Here is a 27,164-nt window from a genome sequence, read left to right on the forward strand (position 1 = left end):
TTGTATTTTGCGGGAAGGGGAGCTATGCTTGTGGTGTCCCGCCTTTGTATCTCGCAGTGTCTAGTTTACTTTTAAACTCATGAATGGTTTTTGTACATACTATTTCATGTTGTGTTGTTCACTGTTTGCTAATTTCATTGTTCTGGATAGTACTTCCTCTACAATTGTTTGTGATCTAAGCTTTACTTTCAGTGGCCTGTATTGTTTTTCTTTAGAGTATATACCTATTCTATAAGTCTCCTCAATTTCCCTATCTAAACCCTGTTTTTCTGCTTGTAATTCTTTTAGAATTTCCTTAGGGATCTCTTTCTCCTCCTTTTCCCTCTGATATCTAGGAACATCATGCTTCTCTTTAATGCCAAAGATTACAATGCATCTTTTTTATCCACTGTGTCCCTAACTAAGTTGCCTTTCTCCTTAATCACTTGGATCACCGTTTCCTTTTCATTCTCCTTGACCTGTTACTCCACCATTTCTTTAAAGGATACTTTTTGACATTCCTGTTCTACTTTCCACTGTTTCTTTATTTCCTGTAAGTAATTTTCTTTGATTTTTTTCCTCCACCTTTTCAGTCACTGCCTGCATTTGATCTTTTATCTCCTTTTTTAATGCTTCATTCCAATTTATATCTTCATTTTCTCCCTTTAATTTATTTAATTCCTTTTTTAAGTCATCTATCTCCCTATAATTCTCCTCATTGGCTTTCCTTAGTAGAGCTACTTCTTTGTACATTAATAATTTATAACTCACTTTTTTTTTTCTCTCTTTTTTTTTTTTTTCATTAGACCAAGTTATCGACCTAGAGAAGAAAAGGTAAAAGGTGCAGATGGAGAGATGATAGTGGAAGAGATGTCAGTAAGAGGTGATGAACAGAGTATTTTAGGGAGTTTCTTAATGTGAAGGAGGATATGGAAGGAAAGATAGTTGCAATGGGAGACGTTAAGAAAATACCAGTGATGAATGAAGAAAATGGAAGAGAAATAAGAAAAAAATAGGTTGACTAGATAAACACCATATGAGGACGGAGCCTTTATTTGTACGACGTTTCGCTTATTACAGCTTTTTCAAGTACAAGTTGAGATACAAATGCTTGAGATTAAATAAGGGGAAAGGAGGGAACGGGGAGAAAAAAAGGGGGGGGGGAAGGAAGAGGAGGAGGAGGAGGAGGGTGGGGGGATTGGACACTGGGAAAGGACACCCACCCTCCTCCTCCTCCTCCTCCTCCTCCTCCTCCCCCTCTTTTTCTCTCCCCGTTCCCTCCTTTCCCCTTATTTAATCTCAAGCATTTGTATCTCAACTTGTACTTGAAAAAGCTGTAATAAGCGAAACGTCGTACAAATAAAGGCTCCGTCCTCATATGGTGTTTATCTAGTCAATCTTGTCGGCAGACTGCCACTTTTAAGCAAAAAATAGGTGAAAGCAATTATTAAAATGATGAGAGTAGGTATGGCACCTGGGTAAGATTGATTCATGTGGAGTATCTGGAAAAGGGAGGTACACTGAAGGTGGACTGGCTGTTGAGGTTGTTTAATGTTTGTCTAAAAGAGGGTAGAGTGCTGGAGGACTTGAAGAGTGCTTGTATAATTCCACTTTACAAGGGAAAAGGCGACAAGTATTAGTGTAGTAGTTTCAGAGGGATCAGTTTATTGAGTGTAGTTGTAAAGACTTGTGGGAGGGCTTTGAGTGAGAGGATTAGGAGAGGAACAGTGTGGATTTAGGACAAGTAGGGGTTGTGTGGATCAGATTTTTGTGGTAAAGCAGATATGGGAGAAAGCTTTGGGATGTAAGGATGTTTTTTGGCCTTTATGGATTTGGAAAAGGTTTATGAAAGTGTAGACAGGAAGGTAGTGTGGGTGATATTGCAGATATATGGGATATGAGGGAAGCTGTTAAGAACAGTCAAAAGTTTTTACTAGCCTGTGTTAGAATTAAAAACAGAGAGCGAGTGGTTTGAAGTAAAGGTGGGAGTTTGCCAGGGATGTGTCATGTCACCATGGCTGTTCAATGTTTACATGAATGGGATGGTGTGAGAGGTAAACAAAAGGGTAATGGGCTGGGGATTGGAGATGGTTAAAGAAATGGAGAAAAATGGAAAATAATACAGTTGTTATTTGCTGATGACACTGTGCCTGTAGCAGGATCAGAGAACGTATTAAGGAAGTTAGTGACAGAATTTGGGAAGGTGTGTGAAAAAAGGAAGTTAAAGATAAATGTGGTAAAAGTAAGGTGATGAGATGTACAAGGGGAAAGGATGGCAACAAAATGGAAGTGAGTATTAAGGGAGAGAGGCTTGGAGGCGAATGTGGTGGGAAAGGGAGGAGTGGAGGTAAAGGCAGAAAGTAGATTGAGAGAAGTAAGTACCGTATTTTTCGGACCATAAGGCGCGGGCAAAATCCTTAAAATCGGCCAAAATCGAGTGGTGCGCCTTATCATGAGGTGCGCCTTATGTGTGGCTTCAGTGCAATAAATGCCTCGGACAGTGATGTACTATTTTGACACGTTTCGTAGCTAGCCTGCCGACGGTGACAGGGCATAGGCCTAGCAAAAGTTATAACCAAGATGCATGTATCTTGACAAGAAAATTGCGAAAACTTCGACAGTTTTCAAGTCCTTGCCACCGGATTCATTCACACTATCATGGCTATAACATGATAGTGTTCACAACAGACAGCTATTTTGCTTTGGTCTAGTCTCGCTCCACTCCGACTGTAGTCATTTGTTTATTTTTTAAGTTTCGACCATGGGCGCAATATAGCAATAGAAAATTAAAATGTACCAACGCAATATGCAATTTTGTGGGTGGAAATGAAAATATAACATACCTTGATACAAGCAAATATGCTAATGAACGAAGTCGGTAGCATAGGATCGGGACACCGTCTTGTCGTCTGTCAATTGACGGCCTCGGTACTAACGACAGTACCTCGCCAGGTACATTTTCTTGAAGGAATGTTATGGAGCGGAGATACATGCATTCCTTCAAGCTGCAAAAACTTTGTATACCCTGCAAGCTGATTAAGTGGTTAAGCCTGCCAACATCTCTCACGACGACGACGAGGGCAAGCCGGATGACATTTAATTTGCAGGTAATGATGTATTAAACACAGGTTAGGTTAGACGAATTTATCCTTTCATTTCTTCGACGTCGGCATCTATCATAACAAGCATGGCGTACCATCGTCCGACACGACTTCGTTACTTACGAATTCTGTTTTAGTACCTTTTGATTTTTATTTCCGCTCATAAAATTGCATATTACGTTGATACATTATAATTCACAAAATTAATAATTAAATTTCTATTGCTATATTGCGCCCATGGTCGAAACTAAAAATTTATTGTCATTTGTAATAAATCATGTGTTTTTAAGTGAATAGAGAATTACGGGAATAAAACTGCTAATGTTGGTTTTATTCCCCATAATTCCCGTAACGTATTTATGTTGTTTTTGAGGGGTATTGGCAGGGCAGACTGTCCATGGAGGTGGTCTGATTTCACTGACCAAAATAGAAAAGATATATAATTCATTTTTGTAATTTTGCTAAATCCCAACCGATTTTTCTCATTCAACAACGAAAATGTTCAGTTCTGAATGCACTCGTATATGCATGATTATCCAATGACAAGACCAGGTGCGCCTTATAGTCAGGTGCGTCTTATGTAAGGACGGGAATAGCAAATTACGGGTGCGCCTTATGGTCCGAAAAATACGGTAATGCCTTGGGGGATTAAAAAGTGTAATGAGAAATAGACATTTGGGGATGGATACTAAGAGATTATATTTACCTAGTTGTATTTTACGGAAGGGGAGCTATGCTCGTGGTGACCTGTTTTTGTATCTTGCAAGATCAAGTTTGTTCTTAAATTCTTGTATTGTGTTTGCACACACTAATTTCATCCAATTTGTTCCAGATATCTATCATTCTGTGTGGGAAGCTGTTCTTTTTCAGGTCACTTCTGAAGTTGTCCTTTTTGAGTTTCATTACATGTCCTCTTGTTTTTCCTCTGTCTCACTTTAATAAGTCCTCTCTAGCAAGGCATTCTTTTCCTTTCATAATTCTGCAGATGGTTAGTAGGTCCTCTCATTCTCTTTGTTCCAGGGTCAGCAATTCCAGTTCGGCCAGTCTTTGTTCATATGTCAGGTTTGAAAGTGTTGGGGCCATCTTTGTCATTGCTCTTTGTATTCTTTCTAATTTTCTTATGTTCTTTTTTTTGTACTGGGTGACCATATCAGTACTGCATATTCCAGTTTTGGCTTTATCAGTGTTTGTAATTTTTTTTTTATCATTTCCTTATCCAGATATTTAAAGGCCACCTTTATTTTTCTCAACAAATTGTATGTTTCTCTGACTATTTTATTTATATATATTTATCTGGTGACATGTCTTTGGTGATGATTACTCCTAGGTCCCTCTCAGAATTTACTTCCCTTACTTCTTTTCCGTCAATTTTATACTGTCCTGATACCCTATTCATGCTTTTCCCAAATTCAATTATACTGCATTGTGCTGATAGTACTGTATGGGAGAGAAACCTGGGACATAAGAGAGGAAGAGAGAAAGAGTTTAAATGTGTTTGAGATGAAATGTCTGAGAAGTTGGTAGGTAGTGAGAAATGAGGAGGTAAAGAGGAAAGCAGGGTTACAAAAGGAGTTGGGAGATAGGGTTGATGAAATTATGTTGGGGTGGTTTGGACACATGGAAAGAATGAGTGGAGAAAGATTAGTAAAACAAGTGTGGAAGGCAGAGGTAGATGAAATGAACGTGAGGGGGCGACAAAGGATGAGATGGATGGATGGGGTGAAAGGGGCATTGGAAAAGAGGGAGATGTCTGTTGAGGAAGGGAAAGAAATGACAGAAGATAGGAGTGAGGAGTGGAGAATGGTTGTGTATGGATGATGCTGTGATGCATGGGAGTGGGGGTGGTGGTAATTAAAGAGTATGTGTGAATGATATTTTGATGCACCCCAAAGGGAATTATTCCCAGTCTTCTCTTTTTCTTCATGAGATGATGGAGAGGCGGGATTGCCGATTAAATGTAGCACCTTTGCTGTGAATGCGCTATGTCTTGCTGCATTGCTTCTGACCCAGGGCAGTGGGCGAGATGCAGAAATGATCCATCATCCAGGGGGAATCAAGTAGAGGTAGGGAGGGGTGGTGAATGGGAGTGGAATATGTGGAGATGAAATGGATGGGATTTGATTTATGCTTTTGACTTTGGTTACCTCACTTGTAAGGGGGGAAAAGCCCTTAGTATATGTATGTATATATATATACATAAACACCAGATGTGTTGATGATTAATTTACCTGTAAAATAACTTTATTACTCATTGAAATGTGTCAATATTTTCAGTAAAATAATGAGATTCACATCAAAGTTGTGTCATCAGTGCAACCACCCAAATGCATACAACAAACATGTCTTTATACCTTGCAGGACTATTTCCAGCGCCCAAGTTTTGCACTTCTGGAAAGTATTCAGGGTACCAATACCAAGTCTACTACACCCATGCCAGGTACCAACTGTGTGGCACTAGGGAGCACAACTCCACTTAGCATGACTCTTCTTGACTCACTCACTGTTCATGTAAAGATGAGTCTCATACACCATATTACACAGGTATGTAGAGATGTCAAGAGAGGCTTGCAGTTTATTGTAAGCTTTTTGTCACACTTTCTTGCATACTGTGTAGGTTGTCAAAAAGGTTGCTTTTTGTAATAACGAATCAACAGGAAATTATTACCAACTCAAAATTTTAGTGGCATTGATATCAACCATTGGTATATATTTTAAATGTACCCCATCTGGGGTATTCTGCATGTTATTGTGGGGTTGAAAGCTGCTAAGTAGCATGCAGCTGATACTATATTGGGCGCCCCTACAGACTATAGCCATACATCATTTTGTCTGTGGTAGAGGAAATCTCTGTTCATAGAGAAATGATGATACTTTATTATACTGCGACTGTCCCTCCAGTATGCTGTCTCTCCAATCAACTTACTGTCTTTTACCATTAAAAGGGAAGAGATAGGCAGTATGTTTGTGAGAAGATAGATGTGTTGGCATTGAGTGAAACTAAATTGAAAGGGAGGGGCAAGTTTGAGTTTGGAAGTGTAGTTGAGAGGATCTCAGAAGTGAAGATGAGGGAGAGAAGGGGTGGGTATACTAGTAAGTGAAGAGATAGGTAAGCATGTAGTGGAGTGGAAGGAAGCTTTTTCAAGGTTAATGCGGATGAAAGAGTTGATGACAGCAAATACAGCATTTAGGAAATATAGGTTGTAGGTTAACCACTTCACTACGGGACTTAAATCTCATGGGCAGCAGCCAATGCCATCCGTACGACGTGTCGTAATAATACTCGCATCATAAAATATAGTCACCGCTTATATCGATCGTTCTCTCTTTCACCCACGAATTTTGAAAACCACAGAGAATTTCAGGGCACATTTGGGAGAATGTAAAAACACAGGGGCGACTACAATAAATATAATCAAGACGCCGATATGGCAGCGTCGCGAATCCACTTGCTCCTCATGACGCCTACGTGTGCGGCACCGTATGGAAGGGGTTAAATGGTGAAATAAACTCGATTTGTCTTCTTGACATTACTGAGTCTGACAGTTTACAAAATGCAAGGCAAGCTCCATTGAAACCTTGGAGGGTTGCCAGAAACATTTTCTATTTACACATGTACAGAGGTTTACAAAATGCAAGTCAAGCTCCAATGAAACCTTGGAGGGTTGCCAGAAACATTTTCTATTTACACATGTACAGAGGTTGCCAAAGATGGTAAGAGTAGGCTGTTGCCATATTAGCTATAAGAATAATTGGAAGGTTTGGTTGTATTGGATGCGATGCGACGAGAGGTGCCAGAAAAGCATTTTGTTCATACAGGTGGTTTGACTTGAGATGCTGGAATCTATTCTTCGCTGAAAGGGCATCACCCGGAAAAGTTGGTGAGCTGGGTCACTTGAACAATGAACCTTCCTTTGGGAGAAAAGAGCTATGCTCATAGTGACCTGCTATTGCATCTTTTTACATCCAGTTTTCTTACAGTCATGTATAGTTTTAGCACTCACTGTTTCCTCATTCAGTTTGTTCCAGATATCTGTCACTAGGTGTGGAAAGCTATTCTTTTTCAGACCTCTTCTGTAACTGTCCCTCTTAAGTTTCTTCTTGTGTCCTCTTGTATTTCTTCTGTCCCATTTTAGTAGGTCATCCCTATCAAGAGTTTCCATCCTTTTCATAATCCTGTAAATGGTTAGTAAATCACCTTGTTCTCTTCTTTGTTCCCGGGTTGGTAGATTCAGTTTATCCAATCTTTGTTCGTATGTCAAATTGCAAAGTGTTGGTACCATCTTTGTCATTACTCTTTGAATTCTTTCTAGTTTCTTTATTTTCATTTATTTATTTTTTATTTATATATTTATTTATTTTTTTAACTAGGTGTCCATAGTGACACTGCGTATTCTAATTTTGGTCTTATCCATGTAAGTATTATTTTTTTTACCATTTCTTCATCCATGTAGTCAAAGGCTACTTTCATTGTGCATGTGCATGGTAGGTATCAAAGGGAGATGACAGCTATGCTGAGTATTAAAGATGATGAGACCAGTGAAGGTGAATATTGGAGATAATGATACTAGCGAAGGGAGATGATAACATGGCTCAGTCCACTATCACTGACCCCAGTAATATTGGTGCTAAGAAGATAGAAAATAAAATAAAACAAGGCAGGCAAGGCCTGTTGCAGGACCTTGGCATGAAGATACACTGCAGAAAGTAGGTATTGCTTCCATTCACCTAGGCAAGAATATAGATGTTAACAAATTGTTGCTCAATTTTGAAGATCATAGCGGGGAAGAAGAACTGGAGTTTTTGGTTGAGAGTATTGGTCCTCTATTGCAGGGATAGTATGATTCTGTGAAGGAATGGTTTCTATGTCAAGGCCACGGGGAACTCTTTTGATATGATCTTTATGCAAGACAGTCTCCGTAAGGTCATGCAGTTGAGTGCTTTAACTTTGTTTATTGACTCATGTCCACAGATATGATAGGATCTGGAGAATTTAGGGGAGAGCTTCGAGGTGGGGGTGTGGTTAAGGGTGTAAACAATGTCCAATTTCAAGGGTACAAGCTCTAGCTGATTTGTTATATAAACAGACCATTTCATCCTTAGTTAGATGAGGAGTATTATGTATTCTTTTGAACAAATTATTGAAATCTGCTACTTTGACCTTTACGTAATTATTGAAGTTGTAAATGGGAGGTAATTCTGAAAGAAGATCATAAGGGAGCCTTTTGTCCGAGCCAAAGAGGACAAAATGAGATTCTAATATTGACTTATTAATGGAACTATTTATCCAAGCTTGAATCATGGGGATATGTTCATCCCAAGAAAGGTGCAGATCAGAAGCAAGATGTCATAGAACATTGAGAATCTTTCTATTTTGGTGTTCAACTAAGCCATTTGAACTAGGGTGATAAGCTGTAGTATTGCATTTCTTGATTTGAAAGTATGTTCAAATGTGTAATAGAATCTCATTGTTGAATTCGGTCCCGTTGTCAGAAATCCAGAGTTTTGGGTGTAGTGAAGGGGCATATGAATTTGTCAATGAGTGTCTTTGCTATGTGTTGTGCACTTTTGTCCGGTAGGGGTGAAAGAATACAGAATTGTGAAAAATGGTCAACACAGACAGAGATATTGGCTTCTGGTATGTGTAAGTTGTAACTTAACCTCTTCAGTATGGGCTTTAAATCTCGCGGGCAGCAGCCGCTGCCAGCCGTACGACGTGTCGTAATAATACTCGCATCATAAAATATAGTCACCTCTTATATCGATCGTTCTCTCTTTCACCTGTGAATTTTGATAACCATAGAAAATGTGATTAAAGACAGTTTAGAGAGTATGTAAAAACGCAGGGGCAACTACAATAAATATAATCAAGACGCCAATATGGCAGCCTCGCGTATCCACTTGCTCCTCATGCCGCCTACGTATGCGGCACCGTATGGAAGGGGTTAAGAAGATCAAGAGCAACTGTGTTGAATGGTTTAGAAAGTGTAGAGTAAATTAGAATTGTAACATGACCACTGATATGACCTTTGTGAATTACACAAGTGTGGCAAGCATCAATGTAAGCGTGTATATCCTTCCTCATGGTCAACCAGAAATAGTGCAATCTGGCTTGTGTAACATATTTTTCCTTGCCAGGGTGTGCAGCAATAGGTGAATTGTGTATAAGTTTGGGACTACAAGTTGAAACACTGATCTGTTGGGTTCATGTTTGTATTGTGGTACAGAGTGTCATCCACCAAAATGTAATTGTTGATATTAGGAGGAAAGTTTTCTGTATCAATTGTGTCTGCAGATTTAAGGAATTATATGACACGTTTCCAAAGAGGGTCTGATTTCTGCACTGCAGCAACGCACGCTTGTATAGGGTTTACTGAAAGAGGATTCTGATAGTTGCAATATGGCGACTGAGAGCGTCTACAACTAGATTCAGTTTTCCTTGAACAAAATGAAAGGTGGGCATGAACTGTATGGTAAGGAACCAGTGGGCAAAGTTTCCTGAAAGGTTTTAAGGGCCCCATTCACGACAACGATTTTCAACCCCAACCCAGACCAAATTTTCTCGTGGATGGGCTCCAACAACCTACATCGCAACCCCGATTTGCAGGTCGTGGTTGGGGTTGGAGTCGTTCAGATTTTCCTGATATTTTGTGGGCGGAGCTTTATGTCTGTGTTGGGGTTGGAGTGGTGGATGGGTGCGGACAACCAAATCTATCACTTGTGCCCAAAATTTTGTACCGTGCATTTGTAGCTATAGTTGTGCTGCCTAACTAAAAAAATGGAAGCGTACAGTAAAGATTTCGTAAGAGAGATTATACCGTCAACATCCATGCCTATGGAAAGGTAAAAGTAAAGAATACTCGAATAAAATAATAAAAAACAATGCTTATGAAATACTTGTTTCAAAATTTAAGGAAGTAAACCCCGCAGCTACGCGTGATGATGTAGTTAGAAAAATTGGCTCGTTAAGAACTGTATGGAGGAAGGAGTGCAAAAAAGTAGAAAGTTAAAAAAAATCTGGGAGTGGAACGGAGGAATTTTATGTACCATCATCGTATCCTGTTTTTTTATGATTGGTGTTACCAAGGACAGAAGCTCTAAAAATGTGGATTCATTCATTCTTAAATAGTTCATATAGTCTTTAGGCTCTAGTCTCAGTTCCTCTAATAATTGATTATGGGATAGCTTGTTTCTTTTTTGAAGCCAAGACTTACACCACTTTGACTTTTTTTTGCGCTTTCTATCTGCCTCTAAAAAAACAGCAATATTAAAAAGATCGTCAGAGTCGAGATCAGACATCTTATCACAATAGAACTGCGGATCAACTGCGAAAAATTGGACAATTGGTTGTTGTTGTTGTCGTTCCCTAGACTGTCTGTCCGAGCAGTCCCGTCTCCCCAAGGAAGGCCACAGCCGAAACTGGGTTTTCCCACAAATCCTTTATAGAGTGTATGTTGTGTTGTTTGCGTGCATGAATGTGTATAATGCAGTCTTCCATTATGTGTTGTATGGTATGGGGTGAAGTATGGGCAGCTGTTCACAACACGGTCGTCCAGCCTCTTCTGGTAGCTTAGAAGTGCTGGGTGGTGACCGCATCGCAGTCTGGCCAAGTGGACTCTGTCCTTTCGTGGGAGAGAGGATTCAGAAGGGTGGATATCAGGGGGTCTGGCATGCAGCAGTGTGTTGTCTTTCAGTGTGTTAATGGAGCGGTGAGTGATATGATTATGAATATGTTTCCGGAGGCTGGTATTTGGTGGTTGTGGAGGAAGAGAAGAGAGTATCTGTGCGTAATAAAGGTCTTTGGGTGTAGTTTTAATGTTTCTTGGTGTGTGTGGGTGTTCTGCTATGTAGTGTAGCGGGTGTGATGTGTTTGTGGTGGCTGCAGCAAGTGTTTGTGTGCCTCTCATGTCGAGGTGGTCCTTGACTTTGAGGACTTTTGTTTCATGGTGTAAATGGTCTGTAGGTGTTGTATTTGTGCAGCCTGTAATTGTTTTTAGGGCTTTGTTTTGTATGATTTGAAGGGTGTTGCATAATTCATCACTGAGCGTATGCATTGTTTGTATATTGTTATATTAGTTTCTTTGTTTTGTCCAAATGTTGTTCCAGTGATTGACTTAAGTGCGTTAAGTCTAGGTGTGCATTTGTTTTTTATGTTTGTGAGGTGTTGTTTGAAAGACATGGATGTATCGTATGTTACACCAAGAATTTTCGGTGTGTTTGTGTGTGGTATGTGTTGTTGATGTAGAGATGAGGTATGTATTTGTGTTCTTTTGTCCAGTTGGTGAGAAGTGTTGCTGTAGATTTGGTTGGAGCTATTTTGAGTCTGTGATGAACCATGTGTTGAGTGTATCAAGGTAAGGCTGGATTATTTCTGCAGCTTTGTCTGTGTTACAATGTGTGCATGTGATTGTTATGTCGTCTGCGTAGGAAGAGATTTGTATTTCTGAGGTGTCTGGTGTGGGTAAGTCATGCATGTATAGATTAAATAATGTGGGGGATAGAACTGAGCCCTGTGGTACTCCGTTCTTAATGTTTCTTATGTGCGATGATTGGCCATTATATGACACATGAGCATTCCTGCCTGCCAGATAATTGGCCAGCCATCTTTTGGTGTTATTGTGCATGTCTGTGTTATATATTTTATTTGTTAGGTTGTGGCGGGGGATAGCATCAAAAGCTTTACTAATGTCCAATGTTATAAGAAGTGTTCTGTGGTGGGGCCTATCTGAATTGATGCCATCTAAAATTCTTTGTGTGAGGTTTGTCAGAAGAGTGTTTGTGGAGTGTAGTGGCCTAAAACCGTGTTGTGAGTCAGCAAGGGGAATATATGGTGTGACAAGTTTAAGTATTAGGCGTTCAATGACTTTAGAGGGGGTGCAGAGAAGTGTGATTGGGCGGTGCGATGTTGGGATTGTTGGGTCTTTGTTCGGTTTTGGAATGGTGATTATTTTACCATGCTTCCAGATGTCGGGTATAGTGTTGTGTGAATAGCTGTAGTTTGCAATGTTTGTGAGTGCGTGTATACCTTGTGGTCCAATGTGTTTTAGGTGGATGTTGCTTATGTTATCAGGGCCACAGGCAGATGAGTGCTTGAGATTATGCATTATGAGTTTTGTCTGACTGTCTATGAAGGGTGTATAGTCTGAGTCTGTGGGGAAGTCTTTCTTACGTCGAATGGTGCGTCGGTCGTCAGGGTGAGATGTAAGATGGCTCGTCTGTGCAAAATGACGTATGAGTGCGTTTGCTTGTTGTCTGTTTGAGGGTAGATTATCTGTTGTTGTGATTATTGCTGCGTGAGAGCGTGTAGTGTTAGTGTTGGATAGTGTGATGCTGTTGAGTGTTTTGTACAATTTGCTGGTGTTTGTTTTGTGATCAAGTGTATTGATAAAGTTTTGCCAATTTTGTGTTTTTTGTTCATGTATTTTATTGGCAATCACAGTGTTTAGTGTTTGTATTTGGTCTGCTATGTTTTGAGGGATAGGTGTGGGGGTATCGTGTTTAAGTGTGTCACGTTGTCCGATGAGGCCTTGGATTTCTGGTGTGAAGTTGGGGTTGTGTGATTTTCTGTTGCCTCTAGGGATGTATCTCTTGTCTGCGTTTTGTATGATTGTATTAAAAGCGTGCACAGCATTGTTTATGTTTGTGATTGGTGTACTGTTAAGTGTTTCAAAATGTTGTTCTGTCTCTTCAGTAAAGGCTTCCCAGTTAGCTCTCTTGTAATTGGTGTAAGTGTGTCTGTGGCCAGCTGGGGTGCATCTTGTTTTGGTGGTGATGATGATTGGATGGACAATTGGTTGTTGCAGTGAGTGGCGAAGCCGCCAACCACAACTCCAACCCCGACCATGTTTGAAATCTGGGTTGGGGTTGAAAATCGTTGTCGTGAATGGGGCCCTTTACCCCTTGTAGAGGTATAAGATTGGTTGATGATCCGTGTATATGTGTATCTCGTAACCAAGGATGATCTCTTTGAAATGTTTGAGTGTGTAAATGACTGCTAATGCTTCTGTGTCTGTGACTGAGTAATTTAAATTGTGTTTGTTGAGTGTGCGACTCGCATAGGCAATTGGTCTGAGTTTTGTGCCATGGTGTTGCATGAGGACTGTGTCAAGTCCTGTGTAGGACACATCAGTGTAAATTGTGAAAGGAAGCTTGTGGTTTGGGAAAGCAAGGACAAGTGGCATGGTTAAGGTTTTCTTTGAGTCATAAAAGGCTTTCTCTTAGTCAGATATCCAAATGAATGGTGTGTCCTTCTTAAGTAGTGAAGTTAAAGGTGCTGCTATACTAGCATAACCTTGAATGTAATATCTGTAAAAACCTGACAGACTAAGGAATGAATGTATGTGCTCTACAGAAGTAGGGATGGAAAATCTATGACTGCCTTAATCTTGTCCTGTGAAGTTAAAATTCCTTGTGAATTAAGGACATGCCCTAAGAAAGCATATTTCTTTCTGAAGGAAAGAACACTTCTTAAGTTGCAGTTTGAGACTTGCCTGTTCTAGTCATGAAAAGACACTGTGTTGATGTTCGCTAACGGATTTGGAAGTGATGATCACGTCATTGAGGTAAACTGATACAAGACCCATGGCAAGTCGTTTGAAGTGATAATGACCTGTGGGTGTGCTAAAGGCTGTCAGAGGCCTAGATTCTGGGGCAAGGGGGATCTGGAAATATCCTGACATAAGGTCTAAGTTCGTAAACACTATGTTGTTTTCACTGATGGAGTGATCTTGTAAGACAGGAATTGGGTGTCTATCTGGTTTGATTAGTTTATTTAACTCTCTGAAGTCTACTACAGGGTGGAAGGAACCATTGCATTTAGGGACACTAAAGAGGGGGAAGTTCCATTCACTGATGGATGATTCAATAATATCTTGCACAATCATGTCTTGGATAAGGTTATCTACAATCATGTGATTGCTGTGTATTAATCTGTATGTGGGAATGTAACATGGTTTAGAGTTCCTATGAAGGATATGATGTTGAAAATGATGGAAGACCAAAATCAGAAAAGGACACTGTTAAGCATGTTTACTGTACAGATAAAGGCAAAAAGTCTGATATTTTGTTGCAAGTACTGGATGGTTCAAAATATTTAAGAAAATATTTCAGCTTCAGTGTTTGTGTGACTGGAGAAGCAGTGTGTGCAAATGAAGAAAGACCTAAAAAGTTTGTGGAAATGCTTGATGAAATTATTGCTGATGATGGCTATTTTCCACAGCAAATATTTAATGTAGACAAAACAGGATTGTATTGGAAGTGAATGCCAGAATGCACATATATCCATAAAGAAGCTAAAACAATGCCAGGATTTAAAGTTTACAAGGATAGGCTTACTTTTCTGCTTGGGGGGAATATAGCAGGATTCCAACTGAAGCCGTTCTTAATTTACCATTTAGAAAACCCACGTGCATTCAAATATATAAACAGACACACTTTGCCTGTTTACTTGTGATCAAATCGTAAGGCATGGATAACTCAGCCACTTTTTGAAGACTGGTTTGTGAATTGCTTCATAACTCAAGTGTGTGAGTATTTGTTAGAAAAAGTAATTGCTTTTCAAGTTTTACTTCTATTGGATAATGCACCTGGACACTCACCTCACTTGGGTGATCTTCATCCCAATGTGAAATTTGTTTATTTGCAGCCTAACAGGACATCAATTCTTCAACCTATGGACCAAGGTTTGATTGTAACATTCAAAGCAAACTATTTGAGAATCACTTTTTCCCAAGCAATAGCTGCTATAGATGCTGACCCAGAACTAAGGCTATGTCAATTTTGGAAACAATACGATGTTCTTGTGTGTATCAAGAATCTATCTGTTGCATGGGAGGATGTCACTGAAAAGTGTATGAATGGAATTTGGAAAAAGTGTCTCAGACATTATGTGCATGACTTTGCTGGATTTGACAGTGAAGAACTCAGTGAGATACATGAAAAATATTGAAATTGTCAAAAGAACTTTCATTGGAATGTGAATTAGAAGATGTGGAAGAATTATTAGATCAAGAATCCGGTGAACTAACAAATGAAGAACTCATCGAATTGGAAGAGGAATGAGTGGCTGAAGAGGAGAGAAGACAGGCAGAGGAAGAAGAAGAAGAGTTGCCAGTAAGGAAATTCACCACTAAGGGATTATCAGAAAGCTTTGCTACAATGAATAAATTCCTTAAACAGTTGGAAGAAATGGACCCCAACTTCAAATGCTTTACAAGGATTGAAAGGATGATAAATGATGCAGTGCATCCATATCGTGAAATTTATTATTAGAAAAAATACGATGTTCTTGAAACGAACAACTCCACCAGTCACTCCTACTGTTGCCCTGCTGCCACCTTACCAACCATTACCGCACCCCCTACAACAACGACCGTTACTCCTCCCACCACACCAGCAGCTGACTTGGATGATCCACAGCCCAGCACCAGCTATCCAAGCAGCAACTAAGTTTTGTTTGTGTCTTTGTTTTAAATTGTTTTTGTATTTCCACAAATGTTTTCTATATCTTTCAACATGTGTACATGGTTGTATTTTTCAGTATTGGTGTATTATTTTTATGTTATCAATATTAAACCAATTGTACATACATATACCAAGGCTTTTTCCCCCGTACAAGGGAGGTAGACAAAAAGAAAATGGCATAAAAACCATTCCCACCCATTTCATCCCTAAACACACTCTACCCCCTCCACGCTCCACCCTCCACCCTCCACCCTCCCTCTTATCTTGGCACCTCCTGGATGACGGTTCATCCCTGCATCTTGTCCATTGCCCTTGGTCAGAGGCATTGTTGCAAGGTACAGCACATCCACAGCAAGGCCGCTTCATTAAATCGGCGACCTCCCCTCACCGTCCCCCCACCGTCCCCCCATGCAGAAAAGGAGAAGACGGGGAGAACTCCCTTTGGGCTGCATCAAATTTTGCTCACACATACTACCTCACCCCCCATCCCCCCACCCATTCCACCTCATACATGACAACATCATCCATATACAACCATTCTCCATTCACCCCTGTCTTCTGTCCTCTCCCGTCCTTCCTCAACAGACATTCCCCTCTTCCCCAAAGCCCCCTTCACCCCATCCATCCATCTCATCCTAGGATGCCCCCTCATGTTCACTCCCTCCACATCTGCCTTCCATACCTCTCTTACTAGTCTTTCTTCACTCATTCTTTCCATGTGTCCAAACCAACCTAATACTCTTTCATCAACCCTATCTCCCAACTCCCTTACCACCCCTGTTCTCCTCCTCACCTCCTCATTTCTCACTCTATCCAGCCTGGTAACCCCTATCATGCACCACAAATCTAATCTGCTTTTACTCGAGACTAACCACTTCCGTACGGTGACGCCTACGTAGGCGGCATGAGGAGCAAGTGGGTACTCGATGATGCTGACGTCGCCATCTTGATTATCTTTATTGTAGTCGTACCTACGTAATTTCCATTCTCTCTAAACTGGCTTCATAAATTTTCTATGGTTATCAAAATAGACGGGTGAAAGAGAACGAACAATTGAGCACTGACTTTATTTTTTATAATGCTTTTATTATGAAGCAACATCGCACGTCGGGCAGCTAATGCTGCCAGACGTGCCATGTGCCCTGGAGTGAAGAGGCTAATTGAGATAATACAAGAAAGAGATGGATGGGCAGACTGCGCCTTCCTGGATTTGCAGAAAGCTTTTGACAAGGTACCACACAAAAATTAATTTGTAAAATTGAAAAAATAGGAGGAATTCAAGGTAAACTATTGGAATGGGTGAAGGACTTCTTAACTGGGAGAAAAATGAGAGTGGTACTTAGGGACAAAAGTTCAAAATGGGAAGATGTAAAAAGTGGTGTCCCACAAGGCTCTGTTTGGGCTCCTTTAATGTTTGCCATATACAGAAATGATATGGACGAAGGAGTAAATTGTTACATAAATTTTTTTGCCGACAATGCCAAACTACTCAAGAGAGTGAAAACAGAAGAAGATTGCAGATCGCTACAAGATGACCTGGATAAAATATGGGAATGGAGCCAGAAATACGAGATGAACTTCAACATCAAGAAATGTAGCATAATGGAATTTGGAAGAGGCAAAAATAGTTTCGGGAAAATATACGATTGGAAACAAAGTAGTAAAGAAAGTAAACTCAGAGAGGGATCTAGGAGTAATCATCTGAAGTGACTTGACACCTGACAAACATGTAAATAAATTATTCGGAGAGACTTACAACTTATTAAGATCAATGAAAGTGGCCTTCAACTACATGGATGAAGAGATGGTTAAGAAAATAATTACTACATTGATAAGACCGAAACTAGAATATGCTATATCAATGTGGGCACCAAGCACAAAGAAATTAGAAATACTCCAAAGAGCAGCGACAAAAATGGCACCCACACTATCAAATTTGACATATGAACAAAGATTGGAGAAATTACAGCTGTCAACATTGGAGCAGAGAAGGGAAAGAGGCGACTTGTTGCCCATCTTCAGAATTATGAAAGGGATGGAAGTTCTTGATAGAGATGACCTATTGAAATGGGACAAGAGAGGCTAAAGAAGGACAGTTACAGAAGAGACCTGAAAAAAGAACAGTTTCCTTCACAGAGTGATCGGTATCTGGAACAAACTAAACAGTGAAACAGAGAATGCCAGAACTATACATGAGTTCAAGAATAAACTGGATGTGGAGAGATGAAAACGGGTCACAATGAGCATAGCTTCCATCCCGTAAAATATAACTAGGTAAATACAGTCGAACCTCGAAAGCCCGGACTAATTGGGGGGAAGGGTGATCCGGTCATGCCAAAAGTCTGGTCATCGAAAATTTCGCCCTAACACCCGTAGATTTTCGTAGCGGTATACGTATAGGTAAAATATGATATGGCATAGAAACACATAAGAATAATACTCTAACACTGTAATAATAACAATACTGTAATAATAATGCTAAAATACTAATAATTATATAATAATAACTGTAATACAGGCATGTAAATGTACTGTACAGGTAAACGTCGACTTACGATGGCATTAGGTTTCGATAGAGCCATCGTAAGACGATTTCATCGTAAGTCGATCCCCAATTTGTGTATCACTGTTCCGTGGTCACTGTACCTAGCCTACCTGTATATTAACCACCAGAGATACTGAATATAGCCTATTAAACATGTACAGTAGTTTATTTAATTATTTTTATCCTTTTTACCATATTCAAACACTATAATATGTATTTTCAGTACGGAACTTAAATCTCGCGGGCAGCAGCCAATGCCAGCCATACGACGTGACGTAATAATACTCGCATCATAAAATATAGTCACCGCTTATATCGATCGTTCTCTCTTTCACCCGCGAATTTTGAAAACCACAGAGAATGGGATTCAAGGCACATTTGAGAGAATGTAAAAACACGGGCGACTACAATAAATATAATCAAGACGCCGATATGGCAGCGTCGCGAATCCACTTGCTCCTCATGACGCCTACGTGTGCGGCACCGTATGGAAGGGGTTAAATTATCATATCGTTGTCGTCGTCGTCGTCATCGTAAAGTCGAACAATCGTAAGTCGCGGCCATCGTAAGTCGACGTTTACCTGTACTGTATTTTTTATTACGTACACTGTAAATATCGGAAGGTATGCACGCGGGACAGTGGTGGCGGCCAGGGTTGCCGCATTTTCTATACTGCCGTGTAGAATGGGAGTGTTGCCATACCAGGGCATAAATTTTTCTCGGGCGTGTGCAGACTTTCATAGCAAGATATACTTGTCAAACTTTGACAAAATGTTGGTTCTAGTTTTTCATTCTTGAATGTATATAAGGCCCCCATGCCCTAACATATTCAGTAAGATATAAAAACTATTTTCTTATATTATCATTGCTAAAAGAAATCTGAAACTTAAGCGTAGAATTTTTTCTACATGGCAAAAACGTATCTTTTGGGGTATAATATTTTATAAGTAACACAATTACCAATAAGTCATATTTTGATGTACCATTTATTATTTGATAACTAGTTCTATGATTTTTTAACAAAAGTTTGATTTTCATGTTTTTACAGCCCGCTGATATGTAGAAAACATTTCCTCATGTCCTTGTGCAGTTGCCACATGCCGCTATTTTACTATGTTTTGGTACAAAATTCTACTAAACGGCAGCCCTGGTGGCGGCTTGACTGGGCCGGGTTTGAGTACACATGTATGGCCGTTGCTGCCACCTACCGGACAAATAGGGAACTTTGCTTGAAAAGTCCGCCCTTTGTTCATTTCGACCGGTCATACGAGGGTCCGGGCATTCGGGGTCCAGGCTTTCGAGGTTCGACTGTACATTCAAACTCCTTCTCTCTTCCTCTCTTATGTTCCATGTTTCTGCCCCATACAGTGCTGTTGGCACAATCACTCCATCACATAGTCTCCTCTTAGCCTTTATTCCCAAATGTCTATTCTCTACATTCTACCTCCATCTCCACTCCACCCTTTCCTGCCACATTTGCACCCAAGTATCTAAAGCTATCCACTTCCTCCAGTCGCTCTCCCTTAACCTCTTCAGTACGGGCCAAAATCTCGCGGGCAGCATTAGCTGCCAGACGTACGATGTGTTGTAATAATACTCGCATCATAAAATATAGTCACCGCTTATATCGATCATTCTCTCATCCGTGAATTTTGATAACCATAGAAAATGTGATGAAGACAGTTTAGAGAGTATGTCATTACGCAGGGGCAACTACAATAAATATAATCAAGACGCCGATATGGCAGCCTCGCATATCCACTTGCTCTTCATGCCGCCTACATATGCGGCACCGTATGGAAGGGGTTAATGCTCACTTCCAGTCTATTGCCACTTTCACCCCTTGTACATCTCATCACCTTACTTTTACCCACATTTATCTTCAACTTTCTTCTTTTACACACTCTCCCAAACTCTGTCACCAACTTCCTCAATCCCTCCTCTGATCCTGCTACAAGTGTAGAGTCGTCCACAAGCAACATCTGGCTCACCTCCCACTTTTCTCCATTTTCTTTAACCATCTCCAATCCCTGACCCACCACCCTTGCAACCTCTCGCACTACCCCATCCATGTATAAGTTGAACAGCCAGGGCAACATAACACATCTCTGACGAAGTCCCACCTTTACCTCAAACCACTCACTCTCTCCATTTCTAATTCTGACACGTGCTGTACTACTCTCATAAAAACTCTTGACAGCTCCTAGAAGCTTTCCTCCTATCCCATATATCTGCAAAACCTCCCACAGTGCCTTCCTGTCTACCTAGTCATAAGCCTTTTCCAGATCCATAAAAGCCCAAAAGACATCCTTACCTTTTCCTAAAGCTTTCTCACATATCTGTCTTACCACAAAAATCTGATCTACTCAACCTCTACCCATCCTAAACCCACACTGTTCCTCACCAATTACTCCCTCTGTTCCTCCCCTAATCCTCTCAATCAAGATCCTCCCATAAGCCTTCCCAACTACACTTAACAAACTAATCCCTCTGAAACTACTGCACTTACACTTGTCCCCTTTTCCCTTGTAAAGTGGAACTATGCAGCCACTCCTCCAGTCCTCTGGCACTCTACCCTCTCCTGTAAATATTAAATAACCTCACCAGCCAGTCCACCATCACTGTACCTCCTTTTTTTAGACATTCTGCATGGCATCCATCCAGACCAGGTGCCTTACCTGCTCTCATCATCTTAACAACTGCCTACATTTCATCCTTCCTTATTTCTCCTCCATTTTCCTCACTCATAACAGTCATTTTTTTTAGCACATCCCACTGCAACTATCTTTCCCTCCCTATCCTCCTTCACATTTAGCAACTCCATTAAAATACTCTCAGGGCTGTGGAGTCGGAGTCATGGAGTCAGAGTCAGAAGCAATTATGGTGTCACTGGAGCCGGAGTCGGTATATTTTAACCGACTCTGGCTCCAGTTAAATTTACACTTTATAAGGCCTTTGTTTAGTCTGTAGAGTTATGCAGTGTACACTCCTTATAAGTAGATTATATAAAAAAAACATAATTTGATAAAATGTAATATATCTCATCGTCTTATCTCCGTGGTCTTTCCACTAAACCCCCACAATGTCCTTGTGCAACGCTGGCTTTCAAATTTATACATAGACCGATAAAAATCCAAAGTATTACTTAAATAAATTAAACACTTCAGTTTTATACCTTCTGTTGACGCACAGTCACGGGAACTGTAATATTCCTGTCAAGCTCCATATGCATCGTTTCCATCACTCCATCAGTTTGGTGGTTTCTCCCACTGCTGTGTTGCCAAACAGTAGGATAATTATGATTTCAACTGTAGACTAACGCAATAATACTATCTCTTCTCTCCTTTCCCCTTCTTGTTTTCCCCTCTATACTTTTTAACAATGAATCATTGAAATAAGGATATTTAAAGTTGAAAAGAATGTTTCACGTGTCAAACATGTTCAGCTGTACAGACGCTCCTCTATTTACTTTCATTCATTTTACGTTTGAACAGACTGTAAAAAAAAAAAATTTTTTTTTTTTTTTTTTTTTTTTAGTGAATTTTTTAGTTTAGCGCGCTCTCCGTAGTTCAAACGATACTTACGCATGATGCTGCATCCATTGTTTACATGGCACAAACGACAGACTGAACGTGCCTTGCCTCCTCCTCCTCCCCCACCTTCTCCTCCACCATCTCAATTTATGTTGCTTGAATTAAATTAATTTGAAATTAATGTTATTATTTTACAATGTTATGTTTATAATTAATGATTTAGGGGTGTTTTCTAAGATACGGTAATAGAATTTGTGGATGTATAGTACAGTAACAACTTATGTTCCTTTTCACGTTACGTTCGGCCGTTCGGAACCTAACTAAAACGTAAGTTGAGGAGCTTCTGTATCTTGTTTTGTACTCGTATTGATAATATCGGTTCCAGAACCAGAGTAATGTCCATCGCAATAATTGCATAGCAGTACCAGTATGTAGTTAAACCAAGAAGAACTTGTGTAAGTAATTTCAGTACATTAACCCCTTCCATACGGTGCCGCACACGTAGGCGTCATGAGGAGCAAGTGGATTCATGACGCTGCCATATCGGCGTCGTGATTATATTTATTGTAGTCACCCCTGTGTTTTTACATTCTCTCTAATCTGCTCTTAATCCCATTCTCTGTGGTTTTCAAAATTCACGGGTGAAAGAGAGAACGATCAATATAAGCCGTGACTATATTTTATGATGCGAGTATTATTACGACACGTCGTACGGCTGGCATTGGCTGCTGCCCGCGAGATTTAAGTCCCGTAGTGAAGTGGTTAAGGCAAAAGAAGGTATGAAAACATATGAAGGATAATGATACCTAAAAATTATGTATGATACATATACCTTTCAGTATCATTCATGTTCAGCTGTAACACACGACCTTGTACCATACTCGTATCAGTAAGGTTTATTTTCTCTATATTTACTGTTTCCTTTCAAGAAATTTGCCTAAACTTCTTTTATAAAGTATTTTTTTTTTTTGTATTTGTAAAACTATATATATATATATATATATATATATATAAATCTTCCATTATATATTTTTTATGATTAGGTTTGTATATCCTTTGCAAAGGTTATATTTCAACCTTTGTTATATAGTACAGTATTTTTGTTTTTGAAATGTACATACATACATATACCAAGGCCTTTTTCCCCCTTACCAGGGGGGTAGCCAAAAAGGACAAGGCACAAAAACATTCCCACCCATTTCATCCCCGAAAACACTCCACACCCCTCCACCCTCCCTCCCATCTTAGCACCTCCTAGATGACGGGTCATCCCTGCACCCTGTCCACTGCCCTGGGTCAGAAGCAGTGTCGCAGGACACAGCACATCCACAGCAAGGCCGCTTCATTAAATTGGCGACCCCCCTCTCCGTCCCCCCATAGAAAGGAGAGGACGGGGAGAAATCCCTTTGGGCTGCGTCAAAAATTTTTGCTCACACACACACAACCTCACCCCCATTCCCCTGTCCAATGCACCTCATGCATCACAACATTTTCCATATACAACCATTCTCCATTCACCCCTATCTTCTGTCCTCTCCCGTCCTTCCTCAACCGACATTCCCCTCTTCCCCAAAGCCCCCTTCACCCCATCCATCCATCTCATCCTAGGATGTCCCCTCATGTTCACTCCCTCCACATCTGCCTTCCATACCTCCTTTACTCTTTCATCCACCCTATCTCCCAGCTCCCTTTCCACCCCTGTCCTCCTCCTCACCTCCTCATTTCTCACTCTATCTAGCCTAGTAACCCCCATCATACTTCTCAGACACTTCATCTCAAACACATTCAAGTTCCTTCTCTCTTCCTCTCTTATGTTCCATGTTTCTGCTCCATACAGTGCTGTTGGCACAATCACTCCTTCATACAGTCTCCTCTTAGCATCCATTCCCAGATTCCTATTCCTCATTACACTTTTTAAACCACCAAGGCATTTACTCGCTTCTCTCAATCTACATTCTACCTCCACCTTCACTCCACCCTTTCCTGCCACATTTGCACCCAAATATCTAAAACTATCCACTTCCTCCAGTTGCTCTCCCTTAATGCTCACTTCCAGATTACTGCCACTTTCACCCCATGTACATCTCATCACCTTACTTTTAACCACATTTATCTTCAGCTTTCTTCTATCACACACTCTCCCAAACTCTGTCACCAGCTTCCTCAATCCCTCCTCCGATCCTGCCACAAGCGCAGTGTCGTCCGCAAACAACAGCTGGCTCACCTCCCACTTTTCTCCATTTTCCTTAACCATCTCCAATCCCTGACCCACTACCCTTGCATTCACCTCACGCACCACCCCATCCATGTATAAGTTGAACAGCCAGGGTGACATAACGCATCCCTGACCAAGTCCCACCTTTACCTCGAACCATTCACTCTCTCCATTTCTAATCCTGACACAAGCTCTACTACTCTCATAAAAACTCTTGACAGCTCCCAGAAGCTTTCCTCCTATCCCGTATATCCGCATAACCTCCCACAGTGCCTTTCTGTTTACCCTGTCGTAAGCCTTTTCCAGATCCATAAAGGCCCAGAAAACATCCTTCCCCTTACCTATAGCTTTCTCACATATCTGTCTTACCACAAAAATCTGATCTACACAACCTCTACCTGTCCTAAACCCACACTGTTCCTCACCAATTACTCCCTCTGTTCCTCTCCTAATCCTCTCAATCAAGATCCTCCCATAAGCCTTCCCAACTACACTTAACAAGCTAATCCCTCTGAAACTACTACATTCACACTTGTCCCCCTTTCCCTTGTAAAGTGGAACTATACACACACTCCTCCAGTCCTCTGGCACTCTACCTTCTCTCCAGCAAACATTAAATAACCTCACCAACCAGTCCACCATCACTATACCTCCTTTTTTAAGACATTCTGCATGGCATCCATCCAGACCAGGTGCCTTACCTGCTTTCATCATCTTAACTGCTGCCTTCACTTCATTCTTCCTTATTTCTCCTCCATTTTCCTCACTCATCACTCTCATTTTCTTAGCACATCCCACTGCAGCTATCTCTCCCTCCCTATCCTCCTTCACATTAACCCCTTCCATACGGTGCCGCACACATAGGCGTCATGGACTTAGATCTCGGTGGCAGCAGCCAATGCCAGCCGTACAACGTGTCGTAATAATACTCGCATCATAAAATATAGTCACCGCTTATATCGATCGTTCTCTCTTCACCCGTGAATTTTGATAACCATAGAAAATGCGATTACAAAAGAATTAGAAAGAATGTCATTATGGAGGGGCGACTACAATAAATATAATCAAGACGCCGATATGGCAGCCTCGCGAATACACTCGCTCCCCATGACGCCTACGTGTGCGGCACCGTATGGAAGGGGTTAAGCAACTCCCTAAAATATTCTGCCCATCTTCCCCTTACTGCCTTCTCCTCCATTATCATCTCTCCATCTGCACCTTTTACCATTTCTTCCCCACTTGATTCGCCTCCTCTTCCTCTCTTAATTTCTTTCCAAAACATCTTTTTATTACTTTCAAAATTTTCTGTCATGCTCTTACCCCATTTTACATCTGCTCTCCTCTTTGCCTCCTTTACCTTTTTCTTTACTTCTCTTTTCTTTTCCCTGTACGTCTTATATGACTCCCTCGTCCTACATTGTAACCAATCTGTGAAAGCTCGCTTCTTTTCTACAACCTTCTTCATTTCCTCATCCCACCACTTACTACCCTTTCTTCTATTTCCTCCTGACCTTCTTGTTCCACACACCATCCTTGCACACTTTGTGACTCCCTCCTTGAACCATCCCCATTCCTCCTCCACACCTACCTCCACTCTATCCTTCACTCCCTCCCACTCCTCCTTCAGCTTCCTCTTGTACTCCTTCTCCTTTTCGTCTTCGTTTAGAGAGTTCACTCTAAGCACCTCCCTACCTTTTGTCCCTTTCCTCCTCCTCCTCCATCTGTCCTCCACTCTCAACTTACCTTCCACCAGAAAATGATCTGATATTCCCCCACCCTCTCTCCTTAGCACATGTACATCCTCCTATCATGTACATCTTCCTATCATAATCCTATTTACCACTACATAGTCCATTAAAGCTCTACCACCTTTCCCTCCACCACCCTCTCCCATGTGTACTTATGCTTGACTTTCTTCCGAAACACTGTATTTGCTATCATCAACTCTCTTTCTAGACACATTTCCACCATCAACTCTCCACTACCATTCTTTCCTGGAACTCCACATTTCCCAACCACTCCATCAATTGGCTCCATTCCTACCCTAGCATTAAGGTCTCCCAGTACTATTACATTTACACTTCTCCCTAAACCCTCTATGCACTCATTTAAATCTATCCAAAAGGCCTCCCTTTCTTCTACATTCTTCTCACTGCCAGGCCCATATGCACTTACAAAAACCCACATCTCCTTTCCCAGTTTCACCTTCATCCACATTATCCTTGAGGAAACCTCCTTCCACTCCACTACACGTTTACCTATCTCTTCACTTACTAGTATAACCACCCCTTCCCTTCCTCGCCCTCTCTTCACTCCTGATAACCTCCCACTTACACTCCCAAACTTACAATCGCCCTTCCCTTTCAGCTTAGTTTCACTCAAAGCCAACACATCCATCTTTCTTCTCACAAACATACTACCTATCTCTTCCCTTTTACTCTCATCTGTACCACATCCACGCACATTAAAAGACCCAAACCTTAGGGTGCTGGACCGAGGCCCTCCAGCCCCTCTTATGCCTCTGCCTTCTTTTCTAGGAATGTGCCCTGTAGGGCTACAAGGAGAGGGATGCCTAGTCCCAATCCCCGTCCCTTTTTTCTCGCCTCTTACGATCCAAGTGGGAATACTTGGTGGCAGTATTCTTTTCCCCCACCACAGGGAATTCCCCCACCATAGAAAAAGAAAATACTCAGAGAAATGGTACAGTATAGCAACAAGGGTTGGGGGACAGCATAACGGAGGGACAGTTGTAGTATATATATTAGGCCAAATGTCTTACATTATAGAATCTTTTTTTTTTACTGAATTTTCTTCAATATCCTTTCAAAATTTTTGTCTTTACTTCACTTATAAAGTATTAATGAAGAAGTCAAACATAAGAAAGCCACACTATAACATATATATTTATTCTTTGATATAAACCAGTTATAATGATATACTGTAAGTCTACTCAAGACTGGAGTGTATGTGTGTTTTATAGGCTTTATAGAATATGTAGGCCATAATCAGATAATTACATGAAGTGTTGGAGTCGGTGGTGCCAAAAATAGAGGAGTCGGAGTGTTTGTGTTCCGACTCCACAGCCCTGAATACTCTGCCCATCTTCCCCTTACTGCCTTCTCTTCCATTATCATCTCTCCATCTGTACCTTTTACCTTTTCTTCTCTACTTGATTCTCCTCTTCCTCTCTTAATTTCTTTACAAAACATCTTTTTATTACTTTCAAAATTTTCTGTCATAATCTTACCCCATTTCACATCTGCTCTCCTCTGTGCCTTCTTTACCTTGTGATTTACTTCTCTTTTCTTTTCTTTGTACCTCTCATGTGACTC

At 40.8% G+C, this 27,164-nt stretch overlaps 1 protein-coding gene across 1 annotated transcript in view; it reads left to right on the forward strand.

Annotated features, from left to right (window-relative positions):
• Positions 1–27,164, forward strand: part of MED23 (mediator complex subunit 23) — a 365,264-nt gene that overhangs the window by 175,825 nt on the left and 162,275 nt on the right. Inside the window, exon 12 of the mRNA XM_076210243.1 lies at positions 5,439–5,621. Coding sequence (XP_076066358.1) covers positions 5,439–5,621 — 183 coding nt within the window. The remainder of the gene's footprint in view (positions 1–5,438; positions 5,622–27,164) is intronic.

The sequence above is a fragment of the Oratosquilla oratoria genome, chromosome 27 (genome assembly GCF_046742065.1).
Source record: "Oratosquilla oratoria isolate Oo_2021 chromosome 27, ASM4674206v1, whole genome shotgun sequence".
Taxonomy (NCBI): Eukaryota; Metazoa; Arthropoda; class Malacostraca; order Stomatopoda; family Squillidae; genus Oratosquilla; species Oratosquilla oratoria.